Raw genomic sequence first — 19,394 nt, forward strand, 5'->3', positions numbered from 1 at the left:
GCGTGGCTTGACAAGGGGTGTGTAGGTCCATACTGGGATCCGAAACTGTGAACCCAGGCCCCTAGGCAGAGCACTAGAACTTAACCACTATGCCACCGGGTTGGCTCCTCTCATCACTTTTTCATAGAAAAGAAAACTAAAGTTTGGACAGGTTATACATGAATTGCCCAAAGTTGTACAGCTCCTAAGTGATAAAGCTTTCTGAAATTGGGTTTCCCAAACTCAGATTGCTTGCTGCCTCCCAACTTTCAATACTACAAATATTTAGTTTGAACATGGTAAGTATTCCAGCCTTGTCTCCAAGGCTCTTTGCATTGGCTTGTCTCATTTGCAATTTGATTCAAGTAAACAAACACATATTGAGTTCCTATTAAGGTTCAATGAATATAAAGATGACAAATACATTCTTTGCATTCAAAAGTTTTCTCATTTCGTGGAAGAAGAAGCTGGATAAACCGTGAAGTGCAATCCAAGTTACTCCCTTACTGTACTTACCATGCCTTCCTGAAAATGTGTGTGCATGTGCAAACATAACAACTATAGAATTGTACACTTTAAGTAAGCGAATTGTATGGTAGGTGAATTATATCTCAATAAAGTGACTTACATTTCTTAACATAAATATTATACTCAGTTCTCTAAAATTGCTACTTATTTTTTAAAGTAAAGGTAACATAAAATATCTAATAGTTGCACAAATGTTACCATGTTAGCAAAGGTACAGGCGCTGCCCCAACAAAATGTGCGCTGGCAAGCAGAAGGCTGACTGCCCATTGCCCGGCCCTGTGATCCAATGTGAACCTTTCATTATACAGGTGAAGACGATGAAAAACAAAGGTGCTGCCCTCCTGGAATGTTCCCAAGATCACACAGCGAAATCACAAGTGGAAGTCTCTTCTACTGCCCTTTTCACTACTCCATTGAGTTGGGATACCTGCTGAAGTCTTTACCTTATTACTCAACAAATAGTTATTGAATAGCCTCTATTTTCTAGGCATCATTCTAGGCAACATAAATATGTTGGTAAAAATCATGGAAAAAAATTTTACATTTTGGTGAGAAAGATAGATAAGAAGCATTCAAATGAACAAGGAAACACAAACAAACAAATAAAAGATAGTAATTAGTTGCTGTGCAGAGGATTAAAATAAATTATTCTTGGGGTCACTTTAGATCCTGAAGAGATGACATTAAGCTGAGCCCTACACAGCAACTTGTGAAGACTAATGGAAGAGAAGTCCAGTCAGTAGCCCAGCTGGCGAAAAAGTTTGAAGGCAGGAATGAACTTAGAGTGTGCTGAGGAGAATAAAGGAGTCCATGATGACCCTACATGTTTGACCTAAGTAACTGGATGAATGGTCATGCCAATAATTGCAATAGAGAACAGTGGGGAAGAAATAGGTTTTGACAGAGGGGATTACGAATTCTGTATTGACATCTGCATATCCTACAGCTAAACCCTATACAATATTATGAGCCAATGTTACCTCAATAAAGAGAAAAAGAATTCTACATTGACTCTATAAAGTTTGAGAAGCTTGATAGACATTCAAGGAGGGAAGGTGTGGGAGTGCAGGGGACAGGACTAGAGGAGTAAATGCTGTCTGAAGAAACTTGTTGGCCTCATGGACTGGTGGTTCCTGTCTGACTTAAGAGACTTTTTGGATTCCAAAGAGACAATCAAAGCAGAGTGGTATAAAAGGATGTGGTTGGTAGGAGGCAGAGACAGAGGTAGAGAAAGTAGGACTGATTAATACAACGGAGATGGAACACTTCATTGCAGAATAAGGAGTTGGCACCTCTGAGCAGTTGTGGTGTAATTTTAAGGATTCGATAAACCTCTATATTTGCAGGTGGTAGACCCAGACTTTGCCAGAAAACTAGATATTATAATCTGTTGTGTACCTTTTTTTTCAAATAAGGAAAACTTCCTACGTTCCCTCTGTGTCACCTAGCAGCAAGCTTACATTTTAGCAATGCTAAAAAACAGTGGCATGATGAACATGGACTCTGAACCAGTCTTATCCTATTAATCAGTTTTCTATATTAGACTCAAAATGCTTTTTCTAAGTTGCAAATCTGAAAATATATGTCCCTAATGAAATCCCTTTACAGTCCCTCATTTCTCTTAGCAGACAGTCAAACGACTCATCATGACCCACAAGGCACTGGATGCTGGTCCCTGCCAACTTCTCCAGCCTCACTTCCTGCTACCTGTTGCTCATTGGGCCTGCTGAGTTCTCTATTTTCAAATGCACCTTGTACTCGCTCTAACTGCTAATGCTCTGTTATCTACCAGGACAAGACAGAGATGCTTCTTGCTCATCTCTTCCCTAAACTAACTCTTACTTATACTTCAGGTCTTCATTAAGATAACACTTCCTCAGAGGAAGTTCCTCTAGAAAGCCTACCTTGGCCCCTTGGCCCAAGTCTGATTTAGGTGCTTCTCCTCCAGGCACTCCATCATCCTTAGCCCAGACCACCCCATATTACAATTGTCTGCATACTTGGAGCTATCGTCCATAATCTTTTTGAGGGCAGGGACCATGGCTGTCTTGTGTACTGCTGTATCCTCCACACTGAGTGCAGTCATGGACATTTAGCATCTAGAGTCTCAATATATATTTGTTGAATAAACACAAAATTTTCTACCACAGTACAAATTCCTAGAGGACAGGAACCCTGGCTGGCTTAAGGTTCTATCTCCAACTCTGATCTTAAAGTGAGCGCTCAAAGAGTATTTATAGAATTTTTAAACTGAGAGCTTTACATTGTATGATTTAGTCTTATTGAAAGTGGAGTTTCTGGTGAAGAACCTTGCTGTTGTCCTTGGGCAAGCTTTGGTGAAAGTTTAACCTGCCTAGCAGTGGATACCGTTTCCAAGTCCATGTAGACAATATTTAGACGAATACTACTCACCCACACTCTCAAAATGGTCTGCTTTGGTAACTAAACTACCATAAAATAGTCCTGCATCTAAGCATTTTCCTATAATTGAAATACTCATTATGGTCCTGAAACTTAGACCACTTGATTAAAATGCATATAGTTCTTCAGGGATTTTAAGTACTTTGAAATCTTTATCTTTCTACAATGTGGAAATAAGTTTTATAACTAAACTGATCACAACAATCAATGTTTTAATGCATCAATTCCTTACATTAAAACCAAGAACACAAAATCATGATTTAACTAAAACATGTGTTCTAATAAGTATAGATATTCATAATTACCTTCTAGTGCATATTTCATATCCTGAGCAAAAAGGGTCCACATAATTTCAGCACTGACTTTTCCCATGTTCAGTTCTTGAGGAAACCTAAAACCAAACACATATATTAGCACATCAAAAAGAGAAATGTACCTAAAAAACAGAGCAAAATACTTCACTTTACACATATACTACAGTGATTATTATATTGTTCATAAATACTTTTGTTTATGAGATTTCTCTCTTTTTCGAAGAAGATTAGCCCTGAGCTAACATCTGCTGCCAATCCTCCTCTTTCTGCTGAGAAAGACTGGCCCTTAGCTAACATCTGTGCCCATCTTCCTCTATATGTGGGACGCCTACTACAGCATGGCTTGCCCAGCAGTGCCATGTCTGCACCTGGGATCCCAACCCGTGAACCCAGGGCCGCCGAAGCAGAACGTGGGAACTTAAGCGCTGTGCCAGCGGGCCAGCCCAGAGATTTCTCTTTAAGAACTTTCATAAGCAGGAAAAAAAGCTACACACCAGAGTGTGGTGATGAAAACAATTATTGGGTGGCGGGAAAATAGACTCCATTACATCAGTTCCAAAGTAGTGATCCCCAGGGCTCCGGATGGATGTCTTAGAATGTGTGTGTGTTTGTGTCTAAGGATCCTCTTCAGTTTTAGCAAGCACTTCATCTTCATATGTCTCAATTTTGAGGATAAGTCAGATGAATCTGAGTGACAGTGACCATGAAATACCAAAACCATGCCTCACATTCATCTGTTAGCCATTTTCCTTGGAACAAGCTTGAGTGCTACCATTTTCTATTTGCTTAAAATGGATTATTGCAAGAAAGATTCTTCACCCCTCAGGTGAAATATCCCATGGTGGACACATTGATCAGGACTCCAGAACTCCTAAGCAGGTCCGTGTTTTAGATCAAACAAGCTTAGGCTAAAGACAAGACTCCCACTACTGCCGAAGATGTCTTCTGTTTGTATATGTTTTCAATCTCATGATAAGCTCCTCGTAATACAAGTCCAGTGAATATAATGACCAAGTCTTTTCATTTCATCATAAACATTCACCCCATGCCAGTACGTAAGACTGAAAGTATTTTCTGTTCTAACAAATATTTACTATATAATATATATATAAAATGTATTCATACATATGTATACAAAAAATCATATATATTAAGAAACAAAAAATATATATATATATTTTAAGGAACAAAATTAGCTCTCACATTCGTTTATACTTTTGGGTCTAAATCAAAACAGAGTAATACAATTCTGAATGGGATAGAAAGTATTACCGAAGAAAACATGACTTCAAAGAAGAAAAGACCACTGACACTACATAAAACTATTCTAGTCAAACTTTTCACCAAAAGCAAGGTGTGCTTCATTAAATATCCCTTACCAACTGCTATCTATCAATTTATCTAACAATGCCAATTGATATTTTAAAACATAATTGCAGAATATGTACGTTTATCAAGTACTAAACTCAGAACACTTTCTATGCTTAAAAATATTAATGCAATCTGAACACACACAAAATTAATTTCAACATTAAACTTTTTCGATATAAAAGTAACGTTAGGCAAGTAATTTATTTCAAAAGTTTTCATTTGTGGATAGTGACTAACATCACAATTTATAGTATATTAATTTTTATGTAATGGATATGAAACAACAAAATTGTAAGTGATATAATGAAAGTGCTTCAAGCTCATAAAATGAGGAAATTAATTACTTTAATTTTTTTGAATCGAATAAAGACTGTATTAATTCACTTTACAATGCTGTGATACAAAAAACAAAGACATTATACAAAAAGAAAACTAAAGAACATTATCTCTCATAAAAATATGTGCAAAAATCCTCAACAAAAAATGGCAAATTCAATCCTGCAATACATAAAAAGAATAATACATCATGACCAAGAGAAGTTTATCCTAAAAAAGCAATGTTGGTTTACCATTCAAGAATGAATCAATGTAATTTACGATATTAACAGACCAAAGAGAAAAACTATTACCATCTCAATAGATGCAAGAAATGTATTTGACAAACTTCAACATTCCTTCGTGATAAAAAAAAAAACAAACTGTGAAAACTAGGAATTAAAGGGAAGTTCCTTAACCTTATAAAGAGAATCTATAGAAACCTACAGCTAGGGGCCAGCCCTGTGGCTGAGTGGTTAAGTTCGCATGCTCCGCTGTGGCAGCCCAGGGTTTCGCTGGTTCGGATCCTGGGCGCGGACATGGCACCGCTCATCAGGCCACGTTGAGGCGGCGTCCCATATGACACAACTAGAAGGAGCTGCAACTAAGATATACAACTATGCACCAGGGGGGATTTGGGGAGATAAAGCAGAAAAAATAGCCCTACGGCTAGCATCATACTTAATGGTCTCATACTAAGATCAGGATCAAGGCAATGATATTTATTCTCACTATTCCTATTAAACACTGTACTAGAGTTCCTAAAGACTGCAAAAAGGTAAGAGAAAGAAACGAGAGGCATATAGATAGCAAAGGAATAGATAAAACTCTCTATTTGCAGACAACTCTATTGTCTACATAGAAAATATCCAAAAAACTACAAAAAAACTATGAAATAAGTTCAGCAAGGTCACAGAATACAAAGTCAAGATACAAAATAATTGTATTTCTATATACTAGCAATGAACCATTGGAAATTGAAGTTAAAATAGTATCATTACAATAGCACCAAAACTTATGAAATATTTAGGTATAAATCTAAGAAAATATGGACAAGATTTATATGAAGAAAACTACAAAATATTGAGGAGAAACATCAAATAAACCTAAATAAATGGAGAAATATTATATTCATGGACTGGCATACCCAATATTGTTAGAATGTCATTTTTCCCTAAATTGATTTATAGATTCAATGCAATTTCAATCACAATTCTTACAGGATTTTTTGTAGAAATTGATAAACTGATTCTAAAATTTACATGGTAAAGCAAAAGAACTAGAACAGAAAAATGTTTAAAAAATAGCTGAAGGATTCACATCACCTGTCTTCATAGCTTACTATAAAATTATAGTAATTTGAAATATATTACAATGTACACCTGAAAGCCATATAATGTTATAATCCAATGTTACTGCAATAAATAAAATAAAATAAAAACTATGGTAATTAAGACAGTGCCTCTTCAAATACAAGGTCAATTAATTTTCAATAATATATTACATTAATTCAATGGAGAAAGGATATTCTTTTCAAAAAGTTATGCTAGAGTAATTGGATAGCCATATGTGAAAAAATAAAGTCATAATTCACAACATATAAAAAATTTCCTCAAAATGGATCATAGACCTAAATACAAAACCTAAAACTATAAAACTTCTAAAAGGAAACATAGTAGAAAATCTTTATGACCTTGCGTTAGGTAATGGTTGCTTAGATCCGACACAAAAAGTACAAACTATAAAATAAAATATTGATAAATTGGACTTTAATAAAATTAAAATCTCTTTAAAAGATACTGTAGAGAAAATGGAAAGATAAGCAACAGACCAGGAGAAAACAATTTGCAAAACAGTTATCTGAAAGGACTTGTATCCAGAATATACAAATTACTCTCCAACCTCAATAATAAGAAAAAAATTAGCCAATAAAAGTGGGCAAATGATTTGAATGACATTTCAGCAATGATAAATTGATAGAAAATAAGCACATAAAAATATGCTCAATATCATTAGCCACTAGTTACTTTCAAATTAACATTACAAGGTGATACCACCATATGTCTACTAGAATAGCTTAAAAGCAAAACAAAACCTGACAATACCAAGAGCTGACAAGGAGGCAAGGATGCAAGTGTGCCGAGAAGCTGGAATTCTGATACATTGCTGCTGAGAAGGCAAAATGTTACAGTCACATTGGAAGGCAGTTTGACAATTCCTTATAAAGTTAAATATACATTTACCAACAGTTCCCCCTAGGTATTTACCCAAGAGAAATGAAACTCATATTTATACCAAAAGCTGCACAAGTTGCTTAATTCTTAATTGCCAAAAACTGCAATCAATGTCTTTTAGCCGATGAATGGATAAGTTGGACAGATTCATAAAATGGAATCTAATAAGCAATAAAAGGAATAAACTACCAAATCATTAACAATGTATGTGAGTATCAAACAAATTATGCTTAGTGAAAGAAACTGGACTCAAAAGTCTACACACAGTATGATTCCATTTATAACACATTATTGAAAAGACAAAAATATAGGGACAGGAAACAGTGGTGGCCAGGGCTTGGTATTGGGAGAGGGGTTGACTATAAGGAAGAGTGAAGAAACTTTTGGGGTGATAAAATATTCCATATCTTAATTTTGGTAGTAGTTACACGACTGTGTTTATTTTCTATATTATCAATTTCTGCTATTTCCTACATCTACTTTCTTTGGGCTTAATATACTGTTTCTTTTCTACCATTTTAAGAAAAATTCTTAGATAATTAATTTTTGGCTTTTCTTCCTTTCTAAAATTTGTATTTAAGGTATAAGTTTATTTTAGGAATTCTATTTAGTTGCATCCTAAAAAATTAGCATGCTGTCTTTGCATATTAATCCAGTCAAAATATTTCACATTTTTAATCTTAATACCTAAACCTCTACTATTTGAGGATTTCCTAAGTATCTTTTAGTAGCTGTTTTCTGCCTTAATCAGACGTAAAGTCAAAAAATATATTCTGAATTATTTCAATTTTCAGAAATTTGTTGAGACTTGCTTTATACTCAAGCCTATAGTTAATTTTGGTAAATAATCTTCATTTTCCATCTCTTGTCTCCTTGAACTTTATTCTGGACATTTTCTTCTGGACTATCTTCATGCTTACTAATTCTCTCTTCAGTTGTCTATAACCTACTGTTAAATCTATATATTGAGTTATTAATTTTATTTGTTGTAGTTTTCAGTTCTAGAATTTCCATTTGACCTTTCAGTAGTTTTGAGTTTACTGCTGAGTTTTTCCATTTTGTTACTTAAGTTCTTATATTTATTAATCATAGTTATTGTAACATCTGAGTCTCTAAATTCTATTATACTAATCTTTTATAATGACTGCTTGTTTTTTACTGAATCAAAGATTTTTTGTACATGAAAGATAAATGCATAATTTGAGTCTCTGGATGATGTGGGTATTCTTCCAGAAAAGATTTATTTTTCTTCTGGCAATAATGTTTTAGAGTTGGGAGAGATGAACTTAATCCAGTTAGGGACTGAGCTCTCTCAAAGCAGGTCAATATTTTATACCTACTTACTCTTAGGATGTACCCCTCCACAGCCTCAACTGTATACTTGGGGTATTCACCAAGACCCACAACCTTGTAGGGTCTGAGTTCCAATTATTCTCCTGTTCCTGTGTTCAGTTTTTTCAGTTTTTCAGGTGCTACTTTCTTTCTAGCTTCTGAGGCTCTCAGCTTTACCATTAGGCAAATCAATCAATGCCACTAGAGGAAAGGGTCCACGCATTTCTGACATGCTTTTCTAGTAAATACATGCATATATCATAAAGATATAAAGAAACTCATGGGGATAAAAATATAAATTCCATTCTATTAGCTATGTTTGGGCAAGGAGTAAAGGGAATTGGATTCAGGGGGCATATGTACATGTAAGGCTTCAATCAAATTTGCAATGTTTTATTTATTTCAGAAAATATCTAAAATTTTATAAATTTACTAGTAGTAAAATAAGAGGTAATATAATATAAATGACTTCTAATGCATGTAACATTTAATAAGTAACATTCATTAATAAGCTGCTATTAATTAAAGGCCTAGCATGTGTTGTGCACTGTGCTAAGAGCAGATTACGTACTGCTAAATAAAACAGACACAGTTCCTGCCCCTCTGAAGTTTATAACCTAATAGGCATGGCAATAAGGACTAATATATATATATACATATGTATATATATAATAAATATGTATGTATATTTATAAATATAAATATTTACATATTGTATATATGTATATATTTATAAATAAACATGCATGTATATATTTATATTCATATGAACATATATATATTTAAAAAGAATATCTAAATAGTCTAGCTATTTATATAGACAAGCTCTCTTCATAATAAGTTCAATGAAAAAAACTGCAGGGTGAAAAGATAGAGATGGTTGTGGGAAACAGAGTGGTTTTGGTATATCAAGGGTTTTGGAAAAACAACAACTACTCATCATTGGTTCCCAGAGGTTGTGACAGCAGCTTATTTTCAATGGAGGATCACTCCTGCAGCCTCTACAGAAATGGGAAAAAGTAGCATGAACAAGTTTGACAACTGGGGATTCGGAACTTTTGGTTATCAGGCACTAGCACTGATAGGAAACCTGGTGTATACTATAAGTGATGGTGACTCCCATGATATCAAAGAAGACAGAAAAATAGCAACATGGAGAGCAGAAACATGGAGGATAAATGGAAATGGAGAATGAAGAACACTAGCTCTAGCTGAGAGGATCCTGACACACTAAACCAAAGAGCAAGAGAAAAAACACTCACAGATGTACTAAGTGGCTGTTGTTTTTCTATGCCATTTTCTACCCTTGGGTTGATGTGACTTCAAGAAACATGGGTTACAATGAAAAGGGACATATTATAGCAGTAAGTGTAAATTACGGAACACAATGAAGCTAAGAGTATATCATGCAGGAGAATGTGTTGGTGACGCCATTGACAGAAGTTACTTGAAGAAAGCAAGATTTGCGTGTACTTGTGAAGGAGGGTAAAGATTAATTGGTGGAAGAGATAAGTTGTGCACCCCAGTTAATGGTTGTAATTACTATAATAAAAGACTTTCAAAGTGACTTCTAAAATATTTTTTCTTTAATCTAGAAGCTTCAATCAGGTAACTTCGAAACAAGGAATCTAAAAATAATCTGTTAGTCTCAGGATTTTCTCAGATGTATAAGCAATGTCAAGTCTGATTTTCGTTCTTGAAAGACTGTAGTTTAAGGGTTCTCTTTACTATTATTAAATCCTCAATGTGCCAAAACCAAACTACCATTTAAAATAAAGCAATACACTAGAAGAATATACACAGGATATATAAAAGGCACAGGGATAATATTATTAATATGAAAGGAATTGTTGCAAATCTATAGGAAAAAGATGAATATTAAAAAACAATGGCTAATGAGATGAATGGGCAATCTAAGAAGAAAAAATACAATTGCCTAATAAGCACAAGAAAAGAGATGCTCAACCTCTCTAATATTCAAAGAAATTTCAATTAAAATAATAGTGAAAATGTCTTACTGAAAAAAAATTCAGACTGGAAAATATAAGAAAAAGCTGATGAAAATTCAGGACTTGTTTGAACCTGGTGTCCAAAAGTTATCTAATGACTCTACATGCTTCCAAGTTCTTATGTTATTTCAATACTTGTGTTACATCCACCCCTTCTCTCCTGCACCCCGGCAGTTCCTGTATGGGTACGAAACCACAGAATAATATGCAACTATTAGAAAAAAAACAAGGTGGGTTTGCTTGTATTGGCATGAAAAGATATTTTAGTCAGTGTTAAGTAAACAAAGCAAATTAAAGATGAGTACACGTAATATGATCCCACATTTTATTAAAAAATATATAAAAACACCATCAAATTAATTCCTATGCTCATATATGCAGAAAATATTAGCTGGAAAAGAATATAGCCAATTACCTAAAATTTGTAAGACTTGGGTGAAGGGAATCTTATTTTTGGTTTTTATTTATTTTCTTGACAAAAATGATACGTAGACATTAGAACTTTTGTTTTCTACTTCATACCATCCTTGAAGTGGAATAGGATTAGTTTTGTAATCATAAAAACTTTAAAAAAATCATTTCTCTTTTGAAATAAAATCAATGAGAATTTTAATTTATATGTAGGGGCTTTTGTAAAGATGAGTAACATTCATTTATTTCTCACAAAATCCCTATTTGGGATTTTTTAAAAATGAGGAATTAGTGGTCAGGATTTGAGCTTTGAGCTGTTTTTCCAAAGCTCATGATCTCTCCAACAAAGAAACAGCAAATATTCAATGATTTTTTTCCATACTTAGGAGGGACATAAAGGTAACCTCATTCACAGTCATTTTAGACTCAGGAACATTAGAGATTAAGAAATCTGTCCTAAGACATGAAACAAGTCAACGACAGAATTGGAAATAGAGCTTATGCTTCCTGACCATATTTCTTTTTCATTTTCTTATGACAATAACAGAAATTCCTAAGCATTGAAAATGTCTTCACAGCTTATTTTTTTCTGTCTTTTCTTTGTATTAGCCTATTGATTTTGCCTTAAAATATCTACAGTTCAAATCATTAGCTTCATGTTTTATGCAATAATCCCTCTTCAAATTTAAATATCAAGATCAACGTTTGATAAGCTCAACTTATATGCAGAAGATAATCTTTGGGGTCTGGGATATTTTCTGATATCTGTTTTAGAAGAGGTTTTGCTTATAGTGTATTATGATACGTTGGTTTCAGATTTGGCTGTGCTTACCGTAACCTATGGAGATAAGAGATATCCTAAGCTGGAAACAAAGAACTCAAAGCTTGTTTTTATTCAGCTTCTTTTGAAGTCTATGTTTTTATTTTACTTTGTTACCTCTGTATGGTATTTTTGGTACATTTGGAAATATTTCTCTGGCTCTTTCTTACACAGAATCTAGTCAAATGAAAAAAACATTGCATTTAGCCCTGAATCTAAACAGCAAACTTATTCATCAACTGCTGCCACAATCCACAGCATCTTCTTTCCACACTCCTGTGGATTCTTCCTTTGACACACCTATGGGATTTGCCTGTCTCTGCCCTATCCCTATTGTCACATCCCTAAATCTTCACCCTCACTTGCCTCAAGAATTGCACTAACCTCTTAATCTATTTGCCTCCATCTCTTCCTCTTCCAATACACACTCTATATTACCACCTAATTTACCTTTTAAAGACACAGGCCATTATATTTCAAGCCTCTGCTTTAAAACCATCAATTGATTGTCACACATTCACTAGTATAGAAAAGTTTCAACTCATTAACATGACTTTCCTGGCCAATGATGATCTGACCCCAAGTTTAACCCTTTTTTTGTGTATGCGAGGAACACTGGCCCTGAGCTAACATCTGTGCCAATATTCCTGTATTTTATATGGGATTCTGCCACAGCGTGGCTTGACAAGCAGTGCCAGGTCCGCACCCAGATCCGAACCTGCAAACCCTGGCCTGCCCCAGCACAGCGCATGAACGTGACCCTTATGCCACCAGGCCGGCCCCCAAATTTAACTTTTATCTCCACTCTCCAACACTTTGCAGGCTCTAGCTTCTCAAATTACTCACAATTTCTCAACATATCTGACATCCCATGTCTTCTGATCTTTTTCCCCTGCCTGTTATCTCTCCTCTTCAGTTTCCATTTGCTCATAACTATTCTCTCTTCCTTCAAATCACAGGTCACTCAGTGTCACCTCCTTCTAAAGTATTCTTTTGTACTCAAGGCAGAATTACCAGTGATTAATTAGCTGTGAAGGATAGGGCAAAGAAATGTGTACAATGGCTATAAACTGGATCGTAGCTCACTTAATATTAAGAGTTAGTGATAGTATGGGTGCTTTTGTACTGTGTAAATTCCATAATTTTACTGGTGACACAAGATTTAACCTATCTAGTATGATTTTATTGACATTTGCTTTATAGTTCAAAACTGATGAAAATAATATGAATATTTTTCTCTTTAATCAATTTTGTCTAGCATTAGAAAACAATTCTCCACCTAGCATCTCATCACTGTAAAATAATATTAATTATGCTTATATAGTCTTCTTAATATATGTGTATATTTCCACTCCTCATCATTTAAACTATTCCAGAAGCCAGGATATGACCTGGTGACAATATGTGTAAAACTAATAGTTTGTTTCCTTAACAATTTTTTTACTCCTACCTACTTAGTGAAAAAAGGGGAGAAAAATTCACAAGTAATGAGCAAAATACAACAGATAAAAGAAAGAAATCAGTACTTGGAGTGAAAGGAGAGACAGCTAATATTTCTCATAACAGATTTTAGCAAGTTCTGAATAACTACTGGCTAGATTTTATGTTTTCAATTTTTAAGGGGCCACAAAAAATCATTATTTCCATAAGTTTTTTTGCACTGTGTCCAAATCTCCTTTGTAGATTTGAAAACACATAATCTCAGTTTAGCATCAAATTTTATATACTTTATCTATGTTACATCCCCAGTACCAAATCATGATTCAAAAGGTAGAGTTGTTGTCTTCTTACATATTCCAGAGTTGAATATTTCTGCCTTTTCTTCGTGCTGGCTAAGTCTACGCTATCTGCATATTTGCCAGAGGCTTATTTTCTGCGATTTAACACAGTTCTGGTTATTTCTTCTGCACAATCCATAGCAGTATAATGCAGTGGTTAAACCTCAATGCAATCCAAAAGATAGAGATTTGATTTCTCCTCTGCTACTTAACTAATTTACTCAGTGGAGCAGTGAGGAATCTCTTTAAAACTCAATTTCCTCATCTCCCAAATGGGGACGATAATAATTGTGCAATTTGGGACTTTTTCTAGGACTGTGTGAGAATTAAATGAATTGTACATGTAAATATTTTGTACAGCCACTGGCACATAGTGAACACCAAATAAAAGTTTGCTGAGGATAATAATGAAATTCTAACTACAAATAAGACATTCAGGTAAATATTATTTGGATTCTATTGATTTCTAATGGAAAAAATATTATCACAGAAACTGAATGGAAGTTTACATTTGTATTTGCTAGTTTTCAGTCTCCAGAAAAAAATAAATTGCTAATAAAATTAATAGCAATAAACTTCATTGCAAAGGGACATTTTTATGTACTCACAGGAATAAACTGGGTTTCACAAAATTCAGAAATCTCAATCTACATATAACAATTTATATGCTAGTTACAAATAAATTCCAAATTATGATATAAGCAGGACTGAAAGAGGTTTTAACTTTCCATAATTGTTTTTCTAACCTTATAGAAATTATTATATATACTTAAAAGTTAAAACAAGTACACATATAATATGGTACATTAAATATTCATGTTTTATGATTCATATCTAGAAAGTAAAATTGGCCCTCCTCATACTGGTCTAAATTCATGAAGTTTTGCTGTACACAAATTAAATTCTCTAATAGCTTCACCTCTTCTTCATTTTCAATGCAGTGAAAGCTTAACTTAGTCTATCATTTATAAAAGGAGGTTTAATGAAATAGCTGATCCATTCCAACATTATTTGAAAGTCTCCTGTTTTTAATTTGCAGCAATTAATACAAAGCATAAATGTTTTAAGCCTTGAATCCTATGAGACACAACAATTTAATAACCCAATTTATTATCTTGCAAATCTCTTAGTGAAGTAAGGAAAACATAATCTACCACTGCCAAATTTGATAATACTGATTCATTAGTCACAACAGATAAAATTAGAATCCATTAAATGTGAAGGATTATTTTGATATGCAAAGTTTGTCTTTGAAGAAAAATGTGTTCATTGTTACAAATGAGTAAGCCATGATTCTGTTATTGGGTGTCACATAGGCAACAGAAGCTTTATTATCATAGCTAGAATTCAAGAGACATTTAGTTTGCTGTGTTCTTCTCATATTAGAACAGCTTTTGTCAATGTGTTCTCCATTTAAGAATACTTGACATGCATTAGTGCAGTTAACTGCCATTATCATGAAGAGAAAGAACAGCCAGGAAGAATGAACTTTAAGCAGTACTCTACTAGTAAATTATAAACTAGCCTTACAAGTTGAAGCTATATGAAAGGGAAACTGAAACATATCATAACACTGTAGTTGAGGGTGAAAGTCAGCTTATCATTTGAAGTGTGAATTCATCTACTTGAACATTTCCTGTGGTGATAATTTTTCCTTTTGTCCTTCAGCGCTCTTGTACCAAAAACAAATGGATCACCAATGTTGTTTAAACCAAATCCCCCCTTTATCCTTTTGTTTTTTCTTTATCTACATTTATAACCTAAGGCGTTATTATTATTTTTTTTTAATATTTTATTTTTTCCTTTTTCTCCCCAAAGCCCCCCGGTACATAGTTGTGTATTCTTCGTTGTGGGTTCTTCTAGTTGTGGCATGTGGGACGCTGCCTCAGCGTGGTCTGATGAGCAGTGCCATGTCCGCGCCCAGGATTCGAACTGACGAAACACTGGGCCACCTGCAGCGGAGCGCGCAAACTTAACCACTCGGCCACGGGGCCAGCCCCAACCTAAGGCGTTATTTTAATGAACTCTGATCTTTAAATACATATTTAATTTAAATATGAAAATAAAAGTGGGGATAGAGCTAGGTTAACTATTAAAATCAGCATTTTGGGGCTGGTCCAGTGGTGTAGTAGTTGAGTTTGTGTGCTCTGCTTTGGTGGCCCCAGGTTCACAGGTGTGGATCCCAGGCGTGGACCTAGCACTGCTTGTCAAGCCACACTGTGGTGGCATCCCACATGAAATAGAGGAAGATTGGCAACAGATGTTAGCTCAGGGCAAGACTTCCTCACACACAAAAAATGAGCATTTTTAAGACAATGAAAATGCCACCTGACAGTGGCAAAGGAGATGGAGACAGCCAGAAATAGCCTAAAACCTTGGGTAATGTGAGCAGGTTCTCTTACATAGAAGGCCTAAGAGTTGCACCGTAAGAAGCAACAACCTCTCTCCTTCCTCTCCACCATCTGCTCTGCAGTTGCAAGGCAGCAACCATGTGTAAGTGCACCTCCATCCAGTTTGGCCAGGCTGGTATCCAGATGGGCAATGCCTGCTGGGAGCTCTACTGCCAGGAACATGGCATCCAGTCCAACGGCCAGATGCCAAGGGACAAGACCATTAGGGGAAGAGATAACTCCCTCAACACATTCTTCAGTGACACAGGCATTGACAAGTATGTGCCCAGAGCAGTGTTTGTAGACCTGGAACCCATGGTCATTGATGAAGTTTGCACTGGCACCTACCATCAGCTCTTTCACCCTGAACAGCTCATCAGAGGCAAGGAAGATGCTGTCAATAACTATGCCCATGGGCACTACACCATTGGTAAGGTGATCATTGACCTTGTCTTGGACCAAATTTGGAAACTGGCCAGCCAGTGTATGGGTCTTCAGAGCTTCTTGGTTTTCAACAGCTTTGGTGGGGGAACTGGTTCTGGGCTCACCTCTCTGTTGATGGAATGTCTCTGTCAACTATGGCAAGAAGTCCAAGCTGGAGTTCTCCATTTATCAAGCCCCCAGGTTTCCACAGGTATAGTTGAGTGCCACAACTCCATCCTCACCACTTACACCACCCTGGAGCACTGTGATTGTGCCTTTATGGTAGACAAGGAGGCCATCTATGACATCTGTTGTAGAAGCCTCACTATTGAGTGTCTAACCTATACTAACCTGAATAGGTTGATAGGTCAAATTGTGTCCTGCATCGCTGCTTCCCTCAGATTTGATGTAGCTCTGAATGTTGACCTGACAGAATTCCAGACCAACCTGGTGCCCTATCCCCGCATCCACTTCCCTCTTGCCCTGTATGCCCCTGTCATCTTTGTTGAGAAAGCCTACCATGAATAGCTTTCTGTAGCAGAGATCAGAACGCTTGTTTTGAGCCAGCCAACCAGATGGTGAAATGTGATCCTTGCCATGGTAAATACACGGCTTGTTGCCTGTTGTACCATGGTGATGTGGTTCCCAAAGATGTCAATGCTGCTGTTGCCATCATCAAGACCAAGCATACCATCCAGTTTGTAGATTGGTGCCCCACTGGCTTCAAAGTTGGCATCAATCACCAGCTTCCCACTGTGGTATCTGGTGGAGACCTGGCCAAACTACAGTGAAGTGTGTGCATGCTGAGCAATACCACAGCCATTGCTGAGGCCTGGGCTAGCCTGGACCACAGCTTGACCTGATGATGCCAAGCGTGTCTTTATTCATTGGTACGTGGGTGAGCGCATGGAAGAAGGAGAGTGTTCTGAGGGCTGTGAGGACATGGCTGCCCCTTAGAAGGATTACTAGGAGGTTGGTATGGATTTTGTTGAAGGAGAGGGTGAAGAAGAAGGAGAGGAATAGTAAAGGTAAAATGTCACAAAGGTGCTGCTTTTACAGAGAAACTTGTTCTGCTTTAAACATTGAAAAGTTGTGGTCTGATCAGTTAATTCGTATGTAGCAGTGTGTACTCTCATATACAATTACTTACTTTGCTTTAAAACACAATGCTTTGTTACAGACCCAAGGTGTGTTTCTCTGATGGGTTTGAATAAAGTATTCCCTTTCTTAAATGGAAAAAAAAAAAACCCACCACAACTTGGGTAATGTGCCTGGGGGGAATAATAAATGGAATTTATTGAGTTCGGATAATTGTTTCTTGAGCTACCCAGTACTTCCAGATTAGAGACCTAGAGAGAACAAGTCCTCATATTTACATCGCGGGACAGGGAGCCTGAGGCAGAAGAGAGATGGGAATTAACACCTGCGGAGCTTCTAGGCAATGCAAGGCACTGGGCTAGGTGCTTTATATGTACTGTCTCCTCAAATCCTGATAAGGGTCCTATGCGCTAAATTTTACCTCCCAAGTTTTTTAATGTAGAAAACAATTTGAAAGATGTTGCCAAACTTTCCTAAAGTCTCATGACTCAATCTGTCTCACTCAAAAATGTTAGATCACTAAAGCACTCAAGCCACCTTTATCTTTGCATTCTTAAAACACAGTCCTCCTTATTATCACTTATTACTTAGGTATTCATCTCATTCAAAAATACTGAGATGGTTTACAAAATTACTATAATAAAATGAGATTTGCCTTAAAGTAGAGAAATTAAAGGAAAAATGAAAATATAAAAATAAAATGAGATTAGACTAGAAATGTATGCTGTTAGAGTCTACAGAGTTATTAAATGTGGGGTTCAGTTCTGACATTTCTGGCACCTAATGCACAAAAGAAAACTGATCATTTTTATGTATCCCAATTGCTAGGGAAGCAAAGTTCTTTAAAGCAGTGAATTCTGAAGAAAAAAATATTCTTTCATGGTTTCTCCTGAGGATGCCAGTGAGTACACACAATATATTAGCGTTTTTCTCACAATAAATAACAAATTGCATACATTTTTTCTATTGGTTTATATACAACCTTAACTGGTACCATATGGCATATCTTGCACTTTTAACTTTTTCTGAATAATTATTGTTACAAGTTTATCGTGACCAGGTCCAGATTAATCATGAAAACATCAACAACATTTGGGTTGAACTGAAGGATTAATGCCCATCACCTTTTTCATGGGATCTTCTCCTTACAATTAATCCTTTTGTTAATGCAAAGGGTACCTTAGATTCTGCTTCTGCCACTTCCTAGATGCGTGACCCTGGGAAAGTGACTTAGCCTCTGCTTACTTCGGTTTCATCATCTGTAGTTTGGGGATGATAATAGTACTGATGTCATTAGAAGTAAATTTAGGATTAACTTAAACATTAAACACAATTGCTTAGTACAGTTCCAGGCTCCAGTGAATGCTCTACACTTCCCTAGAGGATGATGATAATAGTTATGTAGATATCTAGTTGTGCCTAAATCATCTGGCAAGCATAATAAACCTTGAAAATTCAAAATGAATCTTTTCTTTCCTCTATAATGTGCAGAGAGGTAGAAAATTGAAATCTTCAGAAGTGGTTGAATTACTACAATTCTTTGTAAGGATTCTTATAACAGTACTCTTGTGCTCTTAGAAAAATATTCTTAATCTTTCCAGATAATGTATTCTTTTAGAAATTTGCAGAGAAATATCTAATCTGTTTTCAAATTCGAAATGGCTATAATTAACAAGAGTAATAACTTTCAAAATGACATTTTCTTTTCTTTTGTACCTTTAGTCAGGTAGTTTTAGCCTAGATTTTCAGATTTTCTGATTATCCATTCTCACTATAAACCCCGCTCTGCAGAACTGATTGCTTATAGGAAATAAATTGTTTGCTTATATTCCAACAATTGAAACTGAAGCATTCCTTTGCACTTCAACAGCAATCTAACTGTGACTGTAGTGGAATACATGTATCATTCCATATAATATCATGTCTGGTTAGTTATGCCACTTTGGTTGCAAGGAGCACAGACTCAAGTAA

The 19,394-nt window shown here is 35.6% G+C and overlaps 1 protein-coding gene and 1 pseudogene across 9 annotated transcripts in view; one reads left to right on the forward strand and one right to left on the reverse strand.

Moving 5' to 3' along the window:
• The window catches only part of UNC13C (unc-13 homolog C), a 585,940-nt gene that overhangs the window by 177,594 nt on the left and 388,952 nt on the right, over positions 1-19,394 (reverse strand). For all 9 annotated transcript variants that reach the window (XM_070579899.1, XM_070579965.1, XM_070579933.1 and 6 more), the window contains one exon: positions 3,234-3,319. In XM_070579899.1, coding sequence (XP_070436000.1) covers positions 3,234-3,319 — 86 coding nt within the window. The remainder of the gene's footprint in view (positions 1-3,233; positions 3,320-19,394) is intronic.
• LOC103554397 (tubulin alpha-1A chain-like) lies at positions 15,932-17,981 on the forward strand (annotated as a pseudogene).

Source organism: Equus przewalskii, chromosome 1, assembly GCF_037783145.1.
Source record: "Equus przewalskii isolate Varuska chromosome 1, EquPr2, whole genome shotgun sequence".
Lineage (NCBI taxonomy): Eukaryota > Metazoa > Chordata > Mammalia > Perissodactyla > Equidae > Equus > Equus przewalskii.